This window comes from Schistocerca nitens, chromosome 4, assembly GCF_023898315.1.
Source record: "Schistocerca nitens isolate TAMUIC-IGC-003100 chromosome 4, iqSchNite1.1, whole genome shotgun sequence".
In the NCBI taxonomy this organism is placed as follows: Eukaryota; Metazoa; Arthropoda; class Insecta; order Orthoptera; family Acrididae; genus Schistocerca; species Schistocerca nitens.
Window position 1 is genome coordinate 768125872 of NC_064617.1, and position 21019 is coordinate 768146890.

At 41.8% G+C, this 21019-nt stretch overlaps 1 protein-coding gene across 1 annotated transcript in view; it reads right to left on the bottom strand.

Annotated features, from left to right (window-relative positions):
- The window catches only part of LOC126252556 (TATA-binding protein-associated factor 2N-like), a 44590-nt gene extending 32026 nt beyond the window's left edge, over positions 1-12564 (bottom strand). Inside the window, exon 1 of the mRNA XM_049953457.1 lies at positions 12549-12564. Within this exon, the coding sequence (XP_049809414.1) occupies positions 12549-12564 (16 nt within the window). The remainder of the gene's footprint in view (positions 1-12548) is intronic.
- Between the last annotated feature and the right edge of the window lie 8455 nt (positions 12565-21019).

The following is a 21019-nucleotide window of genomic DNA, read 5'->3' on the forward strand; positions in this document are numbered from 1 at the left end:
TGGCACTTGTTGAAAAAAAAAAAGGAGGAAATCGCGAAGCAAACTCTGAACTTGTCGAAGGTTAGAACTGCGAGTTATGCTGTACAACGACCTGACATACATACTAGTGAAAGTTATTCATTAATTTAGTTGAATCTGCATCACATTTTCGGTTTTAAATTGAATATAATTGTAGCGTTTAATATCAGTTTACTCAAGCGTAGTACCCTCATTCCCGATGTTGCATTGATTACCATCGTGCTGGAGAAGCGCACTTCTTTACATGGATTCGTTTAGTAATTTCATTTGAATGGAAGGGGGGGGGGGGGGACTTTTTCGTAGCTGCTCACTATAACTGAAAAAAGATATATACTGCCAAGATAAAAACATGAGGCAGTCCATAAAACCAAGAGAAAGGTACATGTATTTTACACAAAATTTCCTAAGAGCAAAAAATTCCAGTCGGTAACTTGTCTTTATTTTCTAACATAGACTGGCAGCAATGTTAAGATTTCAATTTACTAGGAAAACATTCCAGCTGTAGGTCTTTGCAACAAGAATTGCATCAAGTGCATTGTTTATAATAAATATCGTCGACTACTGAAGGTAATACTTATATTAATTTAATAAAAAGGACCCAGACTCTTTTAGAAAGCAAAAGATCAGAAAAAAATTTTGGAAGGTGGCGGAGGCAAACCTGCTACCTTTTATTTCACAGCTCACCATGCTTTTTACTTAGCTATAGAATGAAATTTTCACTCTACAGCGGAGTGTGTGCTGATATGAAACTTCCTGGCAGATTCGCGGAAGAGGTTCCGTGAAGTTTGGAAGGTAGGAGACGAGGTACTGGCGGAATTAAAGCTGTGAGGAGGGGGCGTGAGTCGTGCTTGGGTAGCTCAGTGGTAGAGCACTTGCCCGCGAAAGGCAAAGGTCCCGAGTTCGAGTCTCGGTCCGGCACACAGTTTTAATCCGCTAGGAAGTTTCATACTTAGCTATAACTTAAACATGGCAACCAGGCCTCCGTTCGTGGTATACAGTTTCTAAAGACTTTATCTACAAGTGTCATTATTTGATATTTAACTGCGACAAATTGTATCTAAACGACGCGCTTTGAATATATCATCATTGTGCGGCATCACTGAAATGGCACACAGGGTATAACACGAAAAACATTTAATACAGGAAGCCTTTATCTACCGATACCTAGTTTCTTGTCATTTTATTATAACAAATAGTAGTTAGAATAGCAAGTTTCTTAGAGATCCCCATGCTGCTGAAACAACTTGTATTCATACCGCGTACTCCATGATAAAGAAAATCCATCGAATACTTAGTTTAACTAAAAAATATGGGACCCGCAACGAACTCTGTACGTCACACTAGTCGCCCAGCCCGCCATACATTGTGAACGCTCGGCTCTATGTCGAGCCCACGGGAAATCAGTAGCCAATGAAAAGGCATCCATTAAGTCTTAATTTTGTCCCGCGTTATAGAGAGTTTGCATGTGTTTAAATGCGTAGTTAAGACGAGGGCTAGTAGAAATCCTTGGGTAACAGAAGAAATATTGAATTAAATTGATGAAAGGAGAAAATTTAAAAACGCAGTAAATGAAGCAGGCAAAAGGGAATACAAACGTCTCAAAAATGAGATCGACAGGAAGTGCAAAATGGCTAAGCAGGGATGGCTAGAGGACAAATGTAAGGATGTAGAGGCTTATCTCACTAGGGGTAAGATAGATACTGCCTACAGGAAAATTAAAGAGACCTTTGGAGAAAGGAGAGCCACTTGTATGAATATCAAGAGCTCAGATGGAAACCCAGTTCTAAGCAAAGATGGAAAAGCAGAAAGGTGGAAGGAGTATATAGAGGGTTTATACAAGGGCGATGTACTTGAAGACAATATTATGGAAATGGAAGAGGATGTAGATGAAGATGAAAAGGGAGATACGATACTGCGTGAAGAGTTTGACAGAGCACTGAAAGACCCGAGTCGAAACAAGGCCCCAGGAGTAGACAACAATCCATTGGAACTACTGACGGCCTTGGGAGAGCCAGTCCTGACAAAACTCTACCATCTGGTGAGCAAGATGTATGAGACAGGCGAAATAACCTCAGACTTCAAGAAGAATATAATAATTCCAATCCCAAAGAAAGCAGGTGTTAACAGATGTGAAAATTACCGAACTATCAGTTTAATAAGTCACAGCTGCAAAATACTAACGCGAATTCTTTACAGACGAATGGAAAAACTGGTAGAAGCCGCCCTCGGCGAAGATCAGTTTGGATTCCGCAGAAATGTTGGAACACGTGAGGCAATACTGACCTTACGACTTATCTTAGAAGATCAGTTCGATTAACACATGCTTATTCCGCGCGAAATTACAATCAAACCAGCCGTGGCTTGTAAACTAGAATCTTGTAACAATACATAGTTTATGAAAGTGGCAAGAGTTGCAGTCCGCCGGCCGCGGTGGTCTCGCGGTTCTAGGCGCGCAGTCCGGAACCGTGGGACTGCTACGGTCGCAGGTTCGAATCCTGCCTCGGGCATGGATGTGTGTGATGTCCTTAGGTTGGTTAGGTTTAAGTAGTTCTAAGTTCTAGGGGACTGATAACCACAGCAGTTGAGTCCCATAGTGCTCAGAGCCATTTGAACCATTTGAAGTTGCAGTCCAGATGAAAATGGGACACGCATGCCACGGTAGACGAATGTTGAAAATTAGGTGTACTGATAAGGTAAGAAATGAGGAGGTTCTGTGCAGAATCAGCGAGGAAAGGAATATGTGGAAAAACACTAACAAAAATAAGGGACAGAATGATAGGACATCTGTTAAGACATCACGGAATTACTTCCATGGTGCTAGAGGGAGCTGTAGAGGGTAAAAACTGTAGAACACAGAGACTGGAATACATCCAGGAAATAATTGAGGACGTAGGCTGCAAGTGCCCTCTGAGATTAAGAACCTAGCAAAGGAGAGGAATTCGTTGCGGGCGGCATAAAACCAGTCGGAAGACCGACGACATAAAAAAAAAACACCACTGCAATTGACGTTCCTGATAACTGCAACACGCTTGCAGCAATATGTGTAACAATACAATTCACATACTGATTGTTCGCCCTTTCGTAGCGAGACGAAAAGTAAAAGAATTCACAATATTACAACAGATTGAACAAATATGAAGTGTCTAAAAACAGGCCGGTTGAAGTGGCCGAGCGGTTCTAGGCGCTACAGTCTGGAACCGCGTGACCGCTACGGTCGCAGGTTCGAATCCTGCCTCGGGCATGGATGTGTGTGATGTCCTTAGGTTAGTTAGGTTTAAGTAGTTCTAAGTTCTAGGGGACTGATGACCTTAGAAGTTAAGTCCCATAATGCTCAGAGCCATTTTTTTGTTCTCAACGCAGGACCGAATGAATATTGGAAAAAAGTGTATTTATGAGAGGGTTATCGTTAAGCTGTCATCAGGATTTACTGCGCACTATAGCTTTCGAGTGGATCTAGCGGGACCAACAGCCTCCGCACAGCTGAAAATCGTTGTCGTTAAAACCGGAAAATGTCTTGCGCGACGGCATTTTGCGGTTGCGTTCTCCTAACAGGTTTCGCGGCGCGTCTTCGGGCCAAGTAACAGTTTGCTTATTCCTTACACAGTGGTATGGAAACTTCCCTCCAACGGCCCGAATTCCCTTTTCTTTTATTACGCTGCGTGATTGGTAACTACAGTAATCTCTAAAATATGATAACCGTCTTAATTTCTGACCACTGACGGACTCGGGGCAGCAACCACAACACTAGTTTTGCGTTCAGGTGTAGTCGGTTTTAAAACCCTGTCCGGCCATCCACATCAACATTGCCCGTGGGCAGACACCTCTGGCAAAAGACTGACAAGGGAAGCTTCCCAGGTGTAAATAAATGATCGTGATGAAACTTGACGGGTATGTAGAATGAGCAAAGTAATGCAATACGCATATTTTGCCCGGTTTCACTTTTAAGGGGCAAGACACCGCCATAAAGGTAATTTGGCATTATTGGTTTAGAGGGAATATCTTCGAAACCATGAAACATAAACAAATGTGTTTCATACAGAAGTTGAAATGTAATCAGCGTTCGTAAAAACTGTTTTATAAACGTTTATAATAATTTGAAATTTTGCAAAAATACCCCAGCACTATTAATTACATCTAAAGGAATCTTCTTCCAATTACTTTGAGCGGTTATCTGTACGTCATGCATGCATCAGTGACCTCTAGGATTGCATTTGCATCCAATATATACTGGTTGAAGCACCCGTGGCAACTTTGTCTCGCGTTATTTTTACATGTTTATGACTTGATGCTGTGCAGCAGAATGAGAGGTTTATAGTAATTCTGAAGACAGCTATTGCATAGCCCATGTAGGTAGCCTTGTTGGAAAAACTTTGCGATAAAAACAGTTGAATAAAAAAATTATTTTCCTTTCCTGATTTATTTGTAATAATAGTCCACTGTCGATAGTTACATGAAATAACTGGCATCTTGTTCAAGCAGTATTTAATTAAAGTTCTTTACTCAGTTGTAATTTGCAGATTGTGATGGCAACAGTATATTTAGTTCTTATGGAGACATTTTATTTAAAGAAATATTCATGATTTATTATCCCTGCAAACTACGTGAGCGTCAAAATTCAGTGATCACAAAATTGTTTCTGTATTCGAATAGTTTATCTGAAACACATCGTTCTCCACTTTCAAGCAGACATCTAACTTTTCCTGAAAATGTAATACTTCAAAAGTTATTTGTATTTAAAATTTTCTTGTTCCAGAATTATCCAATCTTAAATTGTAATTATTTCCAAAATCCAGTGCTACAGTTCTGTACTCCCATTTTTTCTCCCTCCAAAATGTACACTTTTATTTAAATAACCTGTTAGTTTGTTAATTAATCCCGTTTGGGAAAAATATTCACTCATTAGCTGGTTATACAGTTCTTCTACACAAATGATAAAACTGTAACAGCATCACATCTGTCTGTTTGAACAAACTAATCTCCAAAACTACTACACGAATTTTCATGGGATTTAATAGGTAACTTTAGCGTAGCTTGGAACAACATACAGGCTTTATTTCATCAAAAATGGATAAAGGGAAAAAAATCATGATCTGAAGTTTTATCTAAAAATCATCTGCTTACTTAGTAATTCACATGTTTAATCATAACAGCACAGTACACCAAAGAACCAATAGATGGCGCTGTTAGTTTCTTAGCACTCCAAAGAACGAATAGATAGCACTGTTAGCTTTCTACCTCAGTAACGGAAGTATTTTCAGAATTTTATCTCAGTGACACAGTAAGGACCGCAATCTTATTTTAATGGCTACAAACGAACAAAGAATTTACATATATGGACGTACTGATTTCGCTTTGTGTATTAAAAACTTATCGACATTACTTTGCTTCTTTCGATTGTTTATCTTTACATTTTTTGCTAGGAAAAACGAATTTATTAAGTTTGTTTTACGATTTGGGTGCCTGCTCATCACATTTTGATTTGTTTTTTAATGAATAAAAACGCCTAGAAAACGGTCGAGTCTTTCTGAATAACTCAGAACGTTAAAAGACTGGGGACTATGCAGTCGCCGGCCGGAGTGGCCGAGCGATTCTAGGCGCTACAGTCTGGAACTGCGCGAGCGCTACGGTCGCAGGTTCGAATCCTGCCTCGGGCATGGATGTGTGTGATGTCCTTAGGTTAGTTAGGTTTAATTAGTTCTAAGTTCTAGGGGACTGATGACCTCAAATGATAAGTCGCATAGTGCTCAGAGCCATTTGAACCATTTGAACCATTTTTTTGAACTATGCAGTCTTAAAAATCCAACGAGGATCGGGGTGTGACACTTACTGTGGCTCGAGAACATCAGGCTTCAGCCCGCTCTTTGGAAACTCTTTCCGGAAGTCAGTGCCGCCTTAGCTCTGATCCAGATCTTTATCTCAGATATCTTCACTCAGAGGCTTAAAGTTACTTCTCTTCAACGTAACATTATATAAGAGGAAATTTTGACAGGAAGTGAAGCAGACGAACAAGTTTTTTTACCCCAGATCCTGCGTGTTCCTAACAATTTACGATTTTGCGCAAAACCTGTACAATTCCCGTTGAGCTTATGTTACGCCACGGTGATAAACAAACCACGGGGCACATGCTGCACGTAGCTAGCATGGATCTTTGTGTCAGCTGCTTTTCGCGTGTCCAGCTCTCTTCTGTGTTAGTGAAGCCAACAAGCTCCTCGTTCATGCCCCCACTTATACTACTTCAAACGTTGTATACAAAGAAGCTTTATAAAGCAAAAGTAAATTCTATGCATACGAAGTCTCAAGCACAGCTATAAATAAATAACCAGGCCATGCTCGGTTTCTCAGCTAGTAATTCAATAAACTTTGTTATCTGTCTATTTTATCTTTGTGTCTTTCATTTTTTCTGTCTGTTTAAAAATAGTGCTTCATTTTACCAATTTGCAATTTCTATACTACGCCACATCTATAAATAGGCGCCACGCGCTTATCCCTAGTCTCAGTCACTATGTCAGTTAGTCAGCCAGCGCCGTGTAGTCAAAGAGGCCATTCGCATTGATGTTACCACCGCGTATGATAACCAATCACAAACGGCAGGTGACAGTACTCCCAAAGTGTTTCGAAGGGACGCGTAAAACAGTGCAGTCGTCGTCGTATTGCGGAAACAGAGCTATTTATGTGACTGGCATTTGTGTAAAGGGTGGAAACATTCCCAAGAAGGCTACATTTGTAAATTGTGCGTGCTGTCGTGGTTAAAGTACACCGTGCATGGCAAAATGGCGCTATCCAAAACTGCCAAAACCGGCGCAGAGGCAACAGGGGAGAATAACGGCTGTGTAGACGTGCAATTGTTGAGCAAGTGACTGCCCAGATGAATCAATAGGCTGCCAACGGTGTCTCCTCAACGACCGTTCAGTGAACGTTTCTGTGTACGGGCCTCATCAGAACGCGTCTCGTTCATGCACCCATGCTGGCAGCTGTTCATCGGCGATGAAGGCTGTGATCTGCATGCCGGTAAAAAAATGGCTCTGAGCACTATGGGACTTAACTTCTGAGGTCATCAGTCCCCTAGACTGAGAACTACTTAAACCTAACTAACCTAAGGACATCATACACATCCATGCCCGAGGCAGGATTCGACCCTGCGACCGTAGCAGTCGCGCGGTTCCAGACTGTAGCGCCTAGAACCGCTCGGCCACTCCGGCCGGCGTGCATGCCAGTACGGCAACTGGATGTCTACTGAGTGTCGACAGATGACCTTTTCATCGCATAGATGGCAGCTAAGGTGTACGACGTGAAACATCTTAAAGCAAACATCTTGTAACAATCATCTGAAGGGTCCAGACAGGAGAAGGGAGCGTTATGATCTGGGGAATGTGTTCGTAACATTCCCTGGGTGATCTCTTCATTTTGGAAGATCCAATCGACAAAAGTACATATCTGTCGTTGAGGACCAAGTCCACCGCTTTGTTTTTCCCCGGCATGATGGCATATACCAGCAGGACAATTGTAAGTAGGCTGTTTAGGTTTTTATGTTGGTAACGTCACATAGCGCTCTGTATGAAAATCACTGGCTGTGCTGTGTGCAGTCTGTGACTGGTTGGCATTGTTGTAATAGTCGCTATTGTAGTGTTGGGCAGTTGGCTGTTAACAGCGCGTAGCGTTGCGCAGTTGGAGGTGAGCCGCCAGCAGTGGTGGATGTGGGAAGAGAGATGGCGGAGTTTTGAGAGCGGATGATCTGGACGTGTGTCCATCAGAGACAGTAAATTTGTAAGACTGGATGTCATGAACTGCTATATGTTATGACCTTTGAACACTATTAAGGTAATTACATTGTTTGTTCTCTGTCAAAATCTTTCATTTGCTAACTATGCCTATCAGTAGTTAGTGCCTTCAGTAGTGGCGCTCGCTGTATTGCAGTAGTTCGAGTAACGAAGATTTTTGTGAGGTAAGTGATTTGTGAAAGGTATAGGTTAATGTTAGTCAGGGCCATTCTTTTGTAGGGATTTTGTCAGATTGCGTTGCGCTAAAAATATTGTGTGTCAGTTTAGTGTTGATCAGAATAAGTAAAGAGCGAAATGTCTGAGTATGTCCAGTTCTGCTCAGCTGTTTGAAAATCAAATAACGTAAGGGGTTTATCAGCACAGTAATTCAACAATTTTTCTAAGGGGACGTTTCACAATCCAAGGCGCCACACAGTTCGTAATGTACATGCGTGGTTCGAAGAGGACCAGGATGAGCTAATCACATCCCTCTGTCCGCCAACCCCCCCCCCCCCCCAGATTTAAACCCAATGGTGAATCTGTGAGACTACTTCGATCGGGCTGTTCGTGTCACGGATCTTCAACCGACAAACCTCACTGCTGGCCATGGCGCTAAATAGATACCTTTCAGACCCTCACTGACCCTCTTCCTACACTTCCCGCAAAGGTCCGCACTGCAAATGGTGGTTATTCAGGCTTTAAACGGGTGGTCACATCAATGTGACTGGATAGTTTAAGTGCGTGGCGTGCTAGCATTCAACCAGTTTCGACTAGTCAGGTTATTCGCTTTTTCAGTCAGTGTCCGGTAATTAAAATGAATATAAATATAAATTCATATAAAATGTATATAATGTGTATACATGTATATAATTAAAATATCAGTATGGTAAAGTTCTCGGTGAATATTTTGTTGATTATTGCCACTTGTGAAATGACTGAGCATTACTCTAGTCTGTGTAGTTTATTGAGTTGTGAAAAGTTGTAGATGTCGTATAGTTTACAAATCTGATTATCAGACTGAACACAGTGTTAATAGATGTGAGGACAAATGAAAACCACATTATACATTGTTGTGTACATAATCTAATAGTTCACGATCACAAATAATCACAGGAAGGAGATTAAAGCAGCAATTCTGTGAGACCTGTTAGACAGAAGGGTATGATACAGGTTGCTAAGTTATAGCATGTTGGCCAGCTTCATTCATGTCGTGGTCATGGAACGTCCAATTACGACTGCTGCTCTCGACCGTTGTCATGTCTCCGCATCGACCCATTTTACCGCGCTGATTCCATACATTCGACGGAATCATACACATCATTTCACTGCCTTGACTTACCTCAGTAGTGAAGGCTCACATGATCGCGTGGTACAGGTTCCCACCATCCACAGCGCTCCAAAGCGATCAGTGAGCTCTTTTAAGCGGACGATTAATATCTTGTCCGGTGATGATCTTGAACCAAAGGACGTACTCAGCAGCTGAAGCGAAGCGTGTTTGGCAGTGGTGAGACGTTCCTTTACTATTAAATTAATTGGCCTTTGTTATCACTGAAGCAAACACTATAGTTAGACGTTAAAGCCATTGAGTATTTCACAACAAAAATCTGGTTACGGTCAACATCATCTCAAGGAAAACAGCGTTACGTTGTCAACATAACCGAATTGATTCGACAATACAGTGCGGTTTTTTTTTTTTTTTTTTTTTTTTTTTTTTTTTTTTTTTTTTTTTTGTCATCAGTCTACTGACTGGTTTGATGCGGCCCGCCACGAATTCCGTTCCTGTGCTAACCTCTTCATCTCAGAGTAGCACTTGCAACCTACGTCCTCAATTATTTGCTTGACGTAGTCCAATCTCTGTCTTCCTCTACAGTTTTTGCCCTCTACAGCTCCCTCTAGTACCATGGAAGTCATTCCCTCATGTCTTAGCAGATGTCCTATCATCCTGTCCCATCTCCTTAACAATGTTTTCCACATATTCCTTTCCTCTCCGATCAGTCCACCTAATTTTCAACATTCGTCTATAGCACCACATCTCAAATGCTTCGATTCTCTTCTGTTCCGGTTTTCCCACAGTCCATGTTTCACTACCATACAATGCTGTACTCCAGACGTACATCCTCATAAATTTCCTCCTCAAATTAAGGCCGGCATTTGATATTAGTAGACTTCTCTTGGCCAGAAATGCCTTTTTTGCCATAGCGAGTCTGCTTTTGATGTCCTCCTTGCTCCGTCCGTCATTGGTTATTTTACTGCCTAGGTAGCATAATTCCTTAACTTCATTGACTTCGTGACCATCAATCCCGATGTTTAGTTTCTCGCTGTTCTCGTTTCTACTACTTCTCATTACCTTCGTCTTTCTCCGATTTACTCTCAAACCATACTGTGTACTCATTAGACTGTTCATACCGTTCAGCAGATCATTTAATTCTTCTTCACTTTCACTCAGGATAGCAATGTCATCAGCGAATCGTATCATTGATATCCTTTCACCTTGTATTTTAATTCCACTCCTGAACCTTTCTTTTATTTCCATCATTGCTTCCTCGATGTACAGATTGAAGAATAGGGGCGAAAGGCTACAGCCTTGTCTTACACCCTTCTTAATACGAGCACTTCGTTCTTGATCGTCCACTCTTATTATTCCCTCTTGGTTGTTGTAAAGATAATTAAACCTCTTAACAGCCTGTAAGATCTCTGGCTGTAGGGCTGAGCACAGGCCCGTCCGACCGGTTAGTGTGCTTAATTTACGATAAATAATGCACAAACGATATCTCCTTTGCTGGAATGACAAGGACTTTATTTCTTCGTAGACGCAGTGTATTCCAAGACAACACTCGTGAGAAAACGGAAAAAAAACTCTTGTTGACTGGTTACAGTCATGACAGAACTTAGAGTACACATGAACATAAAATGGCTCTGAGCACTATGGGACTTAACATCTATGGTCATCAGTCCCCTAGAACTTAGAACTACTTAAACCTAACTAACCTAAGGACAGCACACAACACCCAGCCATCACGAGGCAGAGAAAATCCCTGACCCCGCCGGGAATCGAACCCGGGAACCCGGGCGTGGGAAGCGAGAACGCTACCGCACGACCACGAGATGCGGGCCACATGAACATATAAATTGTTATAAACTAAGAGTAAACCCACACACTCAACAAACAAAATACAGCGCTCCTGGCGGCCAGCGCCGAACTAATTTCATAGCGCGAATTCGAACACTTGCCTGCCACGACACTCACGTAATACACTCGGGTACTACGCTGCACGGAACTGCTGGCCGCGGTCACTGCAATAGCCCTCTTGGCGGAAGCGGAGTGCCGTCCATGAAACGCGCCGGAAAGGGGACGCGTCGACCAGATCTCGTGGTGAGCCAGTCACCTAGAGCTGACTTCGTGGCAGGCGCTGGTGCCGGAGTTGCTTTTGCTGGACCAGGTGCTGGGCTGGGCGAGGCTGTGTCCGTCGAGTCTCGGTGGGGGTCGGCTCATTGAAGACGTATGCCAGCTTGACGCCGTCAGTTTCAACGGTTGAGTGTTTTCCGTCAACCAGAATGTACAAGAGTGTGGTCTCCCCTGCTGATGTGACCCGGTGTATGGCGGTTGGAGGACCGGTCTGACGCCATCAGGACGTAACATGGTGTGTGTGTGTGTGTGTGTGTGTGTGTGTGTGTACACGCACTGAGGTCTTTGTGGATGAACGTGGAAACAGTTCCGTGTCTAGACGGTTGTGGACGTCGGAATTTCTTGACATTGAAACGTCCCATTAGAAAAATTATAAATGTCTGTGCTGGTAAACCTCTTACGTTATTTGATTTTCAAACAGCTGTGCAAAACTGAACGTACTCACACATTTCTCTCTTTACTTATTCTGATCATCACTAAACTGACACAATATTTTTAGCGCAACGCAATCCTACTTTCAATAATCCCCACAAAAGAATGTCCCTGACTAACAATAACCTACACCTTTCATACTGAGACGTGTCCACAGCAAAATCACGACCTTTTTAGCGGCAAGATTAAGGAAAAATGCGTTTGAACCTTTGCACAACCTGTGCAAACACGAAAACATACGCCAGGGACGAAACTTCCTAGCAGATTAAAACTGTGTGCCGCACCGAGACTCGAACTCGAGACCTTTGCCTTTCGGGGGTAAGTGCTCTACCACTGAGCTACTCAAACACGTCCCACGACCCGTCCCCACAGCTTCAGTTCTGCCAGTATCTCGTCTCCTGCCTTCCGAACTTCACAGAAGCTCTTCTACGAACCTTGCAAAACTGGCACTCCTGGAAGAAACGATATTGCGGAGACATGGCTTAGCCACAGGTAGGAGTAGTTTGGAAGGTAAGAGACGAGGTACTGGCGGAATTAAAGCTGTGAGGATGTGGCGTGAGCCGTGCTTGGGTAGCTCAGATGGTAGAGCATTTGCCTGCGAAAAGCAAAGGTCCCGAGTTCGAGTCTCGGTCCGGTACACAGTTTTAATCTGCCAGGAAGTTCCATATCAGCGCACACTCCGCTGCAGAGTGAAAATCTCATTCTGGATACGCCAGGGTTTCTGCTGAGATGTCCGCAGGTGCCGCTTCTGGCCAACGTCTGAATCGGTCGATCGTCGCCAGTAGATAAATTTGACCGTGCGAAGGCGGTAATGTTCCGCCGGCGTCGACGACGTGTACATATGTGAAACGAGTGGCGGTAAGTTCCGATTGGCGCATGCACGTGCCGACTGACCTTGCTATGCTAGCACCGTATGCATCATCGTGTCCACTTACCGTGGTCTTCCTTCATCCCTGGCCAAACAAAGCAATCTAAGACCAGGTTGTGCAAAGATTCAAACGCATTTTTCCTTAGTCTTGCCTGTAAAAAGGTCGTGATTTTGCTCTGGACACGTCTCAGTACAACTTGATTAAAGTGTCGGGAGCGCTAATTGCGGGTCCAACGGCGACTTTGTTTCCTGCAACAGCTCTTGCAGTTCGGGGTCTTTGAGTGCTGCGAGATACGAATAGCCTGTGGCGGAGATGCTGCTGACACGAGACAGTCTGACACCACATTGTGTTGAATGTTGGTGCTGAACTGCGCGATGTACTACAGCTGGTTGTGCTACGTCGGTGAACAGACGATGAGGTACTGTCGCAAGGCAGCGGTTTGCAATATGTGAAGATGGTAAACTCGCGGGCTTCCAGCTGAGGAGGAAAGCATTTGATTGCCTCATACATCGCTAACCGATCTCGACTGTATGCGCTCCACTTTTGTTAAGATGTCGGCAATTTCCGTGTAAAGATGGCTAGAGGCTGACTCCAGCACTACATTTTGCAGAGTTGCGACCATGATCACAACAGATATTTTGAACAGTACAAACCCTACTGCGCATCTTCTTCGCCACTACCTATGTTTAAACTCACATCCAGTTCCCGGAGCCAATTATGGCGGGGCCTACAATTTAACGTGAAATCAGAACCACAAAGTGAATTCGTTTCTTACACTCATTGTGTTGGCAAGGATAATATCGACGTTGACACTTGTGACAGAGTCATAATCAAACTGCAAGCATCGGAATTGTCAGCTACAAAACAGTATTAAAACATTTTTCCTACTAGCCTATATTTTACTGTTATGTAACACATTCTCACAAAGGTAGCCCAATATCGTATCATAAAACGATGAAGGACTTGGGAGTAACTTTCGATGAGCACCTCAACTGGTGAGAAACAGTACTGCAACGTGCAGGAAAGTTTCTGCTTGCGTCTGCGCCCTTCTGGAGTTTTCGAGCATGTTTCCAGAGGAAAGCAATCGTGATGCCGATACTCCACTACTAAGATGTACTTCATCACGGGTGGAGTGGTGAGAGCTCTAGACAATTAGAACTGATCACAAATCTTTATAGGTGTTGCGTCTGCAACATCCGCCTGTTTGACATTGTGGCTACTTCATTATTCGCTATCTCGACTTAATCGGCTCGTCTGTGTGCACAGACTCCTGTGCCCCGGATCAGTGATCAAGTACCAATCACTTCGCCATAATCGAAACATAGGATAGCTCTTATTTAGTATCCTGGCTGTGCGCGTCTATATAAATTCGTCAGTTCCTTTTTCTGTTGCAGCTGTCTGCTTCTGGAACAAGCTATCTTCCACTCCGCGCAAAATTCAATGCCCCTCCGCGTTTGCCCCCGATCGAACACGTCGGAAACGATTCTTGAATTTCTTCAGAGTCTTAACGTATTCCTCTGAATTTGTGGTTGACCCTCTTGGCATCACATCCACGACAATGACGCCATCACAATTCCAGAAGACTGTCGCCATGTCTTTTCCGACAGAGGGGGTTGTCTTGAACTTCTTCTTTTGTGGTGAATGAGGATGACACCGCTCCATGGACTGCCTCTTTGTTTCCGACGCGAAGTGGTGCACCCATGTTTCGTTCCCTGTAACGATCCGTAACAGAGACGCCTCTCCGCCGGCCTCAAAACGCTCCAACAATTCAGATGAAATGGCCTTTCTTTGCATTTTGTGGTTCGCTGTGAGCCTTCGTGAAACCCGCTGTGAGCCTTCGTGGAACCCATCGTGAGCACCTCTTTGAATATCCGAGTCTCGATCATTGCAGACGCACTTCCAGTGCTGACTGACAGCTGTAGAGCCAATTGTCGAGTTGTGATGCGCCGGTCGGCACGAATATCGGCATCCGCACGATTCGGTATGTCTAGAGCAGTGACTGTGACAGGACGTCCCGAGCGTGGCTGATCATGGAGCTCTGTTTCTGCATTTCTTGAGGCTGTAACTTTCTTTACCCATCGCCCAAGTGTACTACGAACTGCAGCATCGCCATATATGGCAGACAAACGTTTATGGATGTTCACCACCGTTTCTTTTTCTGCACATAGCACACTGCTTGTAACGTGAGTCGTATATAGACGTCATTTTTAACGCTGTACTACGGCTCTGTCATCGGCTAGAATGGTTCGAAACTTCACCGGCCCACAGAACAAACAACAAATGTGAAGCACAATCAAGGACGTCGGTCTGTGTACATTAATGGCCTTTTAAAAAAATGTGGGGCACTGCTTATTGAACGACAGTCGTATGTATGAAGCAGGTTAGATTTTAACCTCTCAGGGTGGGTTGGATACCACGACGCCTCTGTGTTTTGATACGAGTGCTGCATAGCAGTTTCTGCTATTAAAGAAGCGCCGAATGCATGTGAATTAGCTTTCCTGTCTCCTAAAGAACGTAGCGAGTATTATGCACTCTGTCCTCGGTTATCGGACTAACCAAAAAAGTTTTATGAACATATGAGATGACGGGAGAAACGTTCTGTTACATACTCAATATAATTCGTGGTGAGCTTGAAAAGCAAGTTATAAACAGTCTGTTTCGCTACATTTCACACGAGTGAAAGACAAGCATAAACTGTGAAAGGTGGCTACACTGAGCCACAGCGCCAGAGATCGCTAGAGAGCATTGTTCCGCCGCCTCCACGGGCTGTCATTATTGAGATGTGCTAGAGGTCACTGCTTGGGGAGAGCTCGTAGTAGTCAGTTGGTGTTCAGATGTGCTAGTAGGGAGTGCTTGCTGAGATGTGATACTGAAAGGTTCTTGTTCAGATGTGGTAATAGCGAGGCGGTGTGGAGATATATTGTAATTATGAGAGTGATTTTGGTCAATATATGAAGGTAACGAAACTTGATTTATTTTTCATTATTTCCATGTTTTAAATAATGCGTCATTACAGGTTCAGTCAACAAAGCATCTGGCTTGTGTTCTTGGATTAGAGTGTAATTCTGGTTTTCTTGAGTAATTATGGTATTTCTATTTCCTTTAATTAATTCAGTATAAATGATATTTAAAATTTCTTGTGTTGTTGAAGAAGAACCGTGCCAGATGCGTACGTTGAGTCATACTTCCACACACAGAACAGTTACACTTGTGCTTTGGTTTCGTAGGTTTTTATAGTTGCTGGGGACTTAATTAATTAACTGTGTTAATGAAAATTTCCATTTCATTCTTTGTTATTGTTCTAAGCAGTCAGATTGCGTAACAATAACAGTCAGGGCCAACCGTTACGAGACTTCGTAATCGGACAGACAGCTACTAAAAAAAAAAAAAAAATTAAAATTATTTGCATTAATATTTTTATTAAGCCCCCATGCACGTGGCGTCCACTGCTTCGGATCGTCCCTTGGAATTCTTCTGATTGTAGAAATAGTAGACAGTAGGATTGTTGTAGTAATTTGTAGTTAGTAATTGTAGTCTATATTGCATGTGTAGATTTGGTAATTAGCATTCTTCTAATGGTATTTTTCAAAATTTAATTTTTATTGCCTTGTATACGCGTTTGACGATTTAGTGCAATTATTTCAATTGTTCGTTAATCGTGTTTGAGGGAAACATTTCGAGTGAATGATTGTTGGAGATAAAGTGTCATTGTGTGCAATTTTCATATAGTGACGAGTTTTGTATATTTTGTAAATGATTACGCGATCAATGAAAAAGGCAAAAATGATGAATAGTGAGAATGACGAAATTGTTAACATGGCGAACTCGCCAACAGAGGAAAACAGTGTGATGAATAATGAAGTGGAAAACAATGTAATAAGTCGGGAAAATAGTCCGGAACCATTTCAAAATTTTTCTCAATCAGAAAATTTACAGAATATGAGATTAACGATAGAAGATTCTGAAATAGTATCGAACACAGATAGCTTTACAGCAATGACGAAGGAAACTGGTTTTGCGGGAAATGTTAGGGGCGAAAAGAATTGCGAACCGGCTACTATGGAGCAGTTGTTGGGTGCAATATTAAATTTGGGATCACAATTAGGGACAATTGAAACAGCAATAGGAAGAATTAACGCGAAGATGGAAACAATGGAAACACAGTTAGGCTCACGAACAGGGACATGTTTCAAAAACACGAATGATGAATCAAACAAAGAAATTAGAGAAGAAGTACAACCGGTTTTGAATGCTCACAATAATAGTTTAATTTCAACAGGAATTAGACAAGAGGAACAGGACAGAGAACGGGAAGAAAAAGATCGCGTGATAGTACAAAATTTTTCAGAGTTAAATTTACAACGTGCATACGATAAGGAAGAAATATTTGAAAGAATCGAGGAATCAGTGCCAAATGACAGAATAAATAACTTAACGCAACAGTGTGAACAGTTAACTACTAAATGTGACAATACTGAAACCCGAGTCGCGACACTTACGGAAGACGTAAATAAACAGAAAGAGCAATTAGGTGACTTATCGGAAAGAGTTGAGGAGATTTCTGATAAATTGACAAATCTTAGTTTACATGGGGACAGAGATTCGGATGATACAGCTCCATTACCATTTGCAGAAACCGAAGAGTACCAGAACATAAATAAGCATGTTGAAAATCAGGGAAAAGTTAACGAATGCGTCAAAAGGGAATTTGAGGCATTACAAAAGCAAGACAAATATATTGAAAGCGAAATCGTAGGAAAAGACAGCAAAAGAAATTTAGAATCACAGGTAGCAGAGGGGTTTGAAGAAAGTAATTTGTTTCATTTACGGGACGCAACAAGAGAGCGCCAGGCGCGCGAACTTGACAATAATCGACATTGGGACTGGGACAGACGCGGTAGGTCTTTGTCGCCACGAGGCGAAAGCTTTGACTATAAACACTTTTTGACTGTTCGGAAATTTAAGATCTTTCGCAATTCTAAGAATGACATACATCCATGTGCGTGGTTAGATCAATTTACGTACGCACTTCCGCCGAATTTGCCACTAAGTCACAAACTGAAATTTATGTGCAGCTATTAAAGCCCTCAGGGGATTCACTACACTAAGTGAATATGTGCCGTAGCGATCACAGGGCCCCGAGCTGTAGTGGTGCTATTTCCCTTTTAGTTTTCTGCACCGCTGCCTACTCTTTCACTATTCTTTGCATCTATAAAAACAACTCTTCTACTATCAATCTATCTAGACAGTAGGTAAAGAATAACCAGATTTGACTGTTTTACCCAAAAGTGACTTCGGAAATTACCGTTTGGACTTCATATATTTTCTGCAGCATTCATTCGTAGTTTAAATGAAATTTTACCTGTTTATCTTCGTGACAATATTACTTCTTATGTTGACGACATTCTTATTGCTAAACGTTCTTGGAGTGAGCATAACAAAATTTTGGATTCATTATTACGTATTTTTGCACGAGTTGGCATGACAGTGAACTTGGAAAAATCTGAATTTGGTCGTTCTCAGGTGAAATTTCTCGGTCACATTATTTCTACAGAAGGTATTCTCCCTGATCCAGAAAAACTAGACGCTATTCGTAATTATGCTGTTCCTTCCACAAAACGTGATGTTCGTAGTTTCCTTGGTGTTTGTAATTTTTCTTAGACGTTTTGTTAGATTGGACAATTTGGCCACACCTCGTTTATGTGAATTATCTGGAAAGAATTCTAATTGGTGTTGGGATGAGGAAGCTCAATCAGAATTTGAACAACTTCGTGACGCTTTAGTTGCTGCTCCACTTCTTTCACATCCGGATTTGTCTAAAGATTTTTGTTTGGCGACGGACTCATCATACAAAGGCCTAGGTGCACATTTATTTCAAGAGATAGAAGAAGACGGCGTTGTAGTACAGAAAACTATTGCCTTTGGAAGTCGTGTTCTCTCTAAATCCGAAAAGAATTATTCGATTACGGAACTTGAAGCTTTGGCTGTTGTTTGGGCTTTCACAAAATTTCGCACATTTTTGTTTGGCAGACATACTAAGGTTTACACCGATCATCGAGCTCTGGAATTTCTTATGTCGACAAAATTAACTCATGGCAGATTGTCACGATGGGCGTTGTACCTACAGGAATTTGATTTTCGTATTGTTTACATACAGGGATCTTCAAATATTGTTGCTGATGCTTTATCACGTGCACCTATGGGTTTGAAACAATGTGCTGAAGAGGACTGCAAAGAAAACCATTATTGTTTGATGTACATTCAAGGTGTTGCGTTTGAGAACTTTATTTCATCTTCGCTCCAGGACATCGCTAAGGAGCAAAATAAGGATCCAATCTGGAAGGACATTAAGGAAAAGTGGAGGAGAAAAAGCGTAGCGATTAGACAACATTATTTAGTTCGCAATGACATTCTTTTCAAACGAAAATCGGTCGACAACTCTGTTTGGTTAGTTTGTATTCCTGATGAGTGGGTCAATAAATTGATTTGGTACACACATTTTAGTTATGCGCACTTTGGTCCCAGAAAATGCTTTCATAAATTACGAGAAAATTGCTACTACAATAATATGGAAAAACGTATTCGATCTGTTCTTGCCAAATGCAAATTATGTCAAAAGGCTAAGCCGCCAACTGTTTCTCACAGAGCACCGTTGTTTCCTATCATTCCAGCGAAATTAAAGGACATGGCTGCAGTCGATTTGTTCGGTCCAGTGGTTCGTTCTACTAATGGTTTTGCGTATATTTTCGTAGCAGTGGAATTAACATCAAAATATGTGTGTTTTACACCTTTACGCAAAGCAACAGCTCGTTCAGTATCTAATGCTTTCATCAAACATTTTCTTAAGGAAGTTGGTCATGTTGATAAGGTTATATCAGATAATGGATCACAGTTTCGCTCTAAAATTTGGCTTCGTACTCTACGGCGTCGTAAAATTAAACCAATCTTCATTTCACTTTTTCACCCTCAATCTAACGCTTCAGAAAGATGGATGAAGGAAATCAATAAATTGTGTCGTCTTTATTGTCATCAGAATCACAGAACGTGGGATCAGTATCTTCATCTTTTTCAAAACATTCTGAATGAACTTCCTAATGATTCAACTTCTTTACCGCCTACACTGATATTAAAGAATAAAGCACCGACAAATCGCATTTCTGAAATCGTTCCTTTTCCGCCTTCACGGAAACTGCGGCATTCTGAAGTTGTCAACCTGGCTCTACAAAATATTGCATCGGCGGCTGCAAGAAGAGAGAAATCAGCGAAACGTCCTGGTCGTTTAAAAATCTTGTCAGTTGGCCAGAAGGTGTTAATTAAGTCCCACCGTTTATCTCATAAAGGAAAAGGCTTATGTCGCAAATTTTTTCTGCTTTATAACGGTCCATATAGAGTTCGCAAAATTATACATGATAACACTGTTGAAGTAGAAACTCTTAAATCTCGACGCTCTAAGGGAATACATCACATATCTAACGTAAAAATTTTTGTGGAATGACATACTTGTGAGAAACCAACAGTTTACGTAAACATGGAGAGAGTACAAGGATACCGCGCTGTGTTTGGCGGCGGCACATACTCAAAGCAACAGTCAGTCTGCGCGCCGCACAAGGCAGTCGTTGACCGCAAACAATTACCTTCCTACGTCACGCGCCTACAGCTGATCGAGCGCTCAGTGCGAATGCACTGACAGACGTAAACAAATACACAGTCTAATTTCTCCGACTAAATTCTGTATAAAGCTATAAGGACTTCATAAATTATGTTATTAACGTTCAGTATTTTTCAGGATACGGTTGTATAAAGTATTTAAGACCTTCAGGTAAATTCTGTGCGTGTCCGACGTTAAGACGACTTGCTTTGGAGAAAATTTTCAGGAAGAAGGTCATTTCGAAGATGAAACTAATAAACTAAAAAGGGTAACTATTAATTGAGTTTATTTTTCAGGTAACATAATTTCACTTAGGTACGTACTTTAGACGTAATTTGCTGCTCGCGATTACGTGACTCATACTTTGTGCTAAATTTTATGTTCTATGAAATTACTTGTGAAGCGACGTGCTTGTGTACATTTACTGATTTTGACAATTATTGATTAATGAACAGTGTTATTACTTGCGTATATTATGCATCGCTTGGCTGCTATGCTTTTTCACTGACGTCATATTTTTTTTATTATGTGCCTGCTGTGCTTAGTTATTTAAATTATAATTGTCACCTGATTAATTGTGCTGATGTGGTTAGATATGTAAGTTATACTTTGTGATTTATCTGCTTGCGCCTTCATGTTTACTTATTAAGATTACATATGAAGATTTATTTGCTTATGGCGATGTGATTCTAATGACCTGTTTATTGTGTAAGGCATGTTTGCTGCTGTGCGTATGGATTGCATATTTACACATTTCTGTTTTGTTGTCATAACTACTCTTCAATCTAGTATATAGAAATGCTGATATACTGTGTACAAATATAGAGTTTAGGTTACACTGTGGTATTAATTATAGATTGTTCACTTGGCAGAGCCTCGTTGTAGGGAT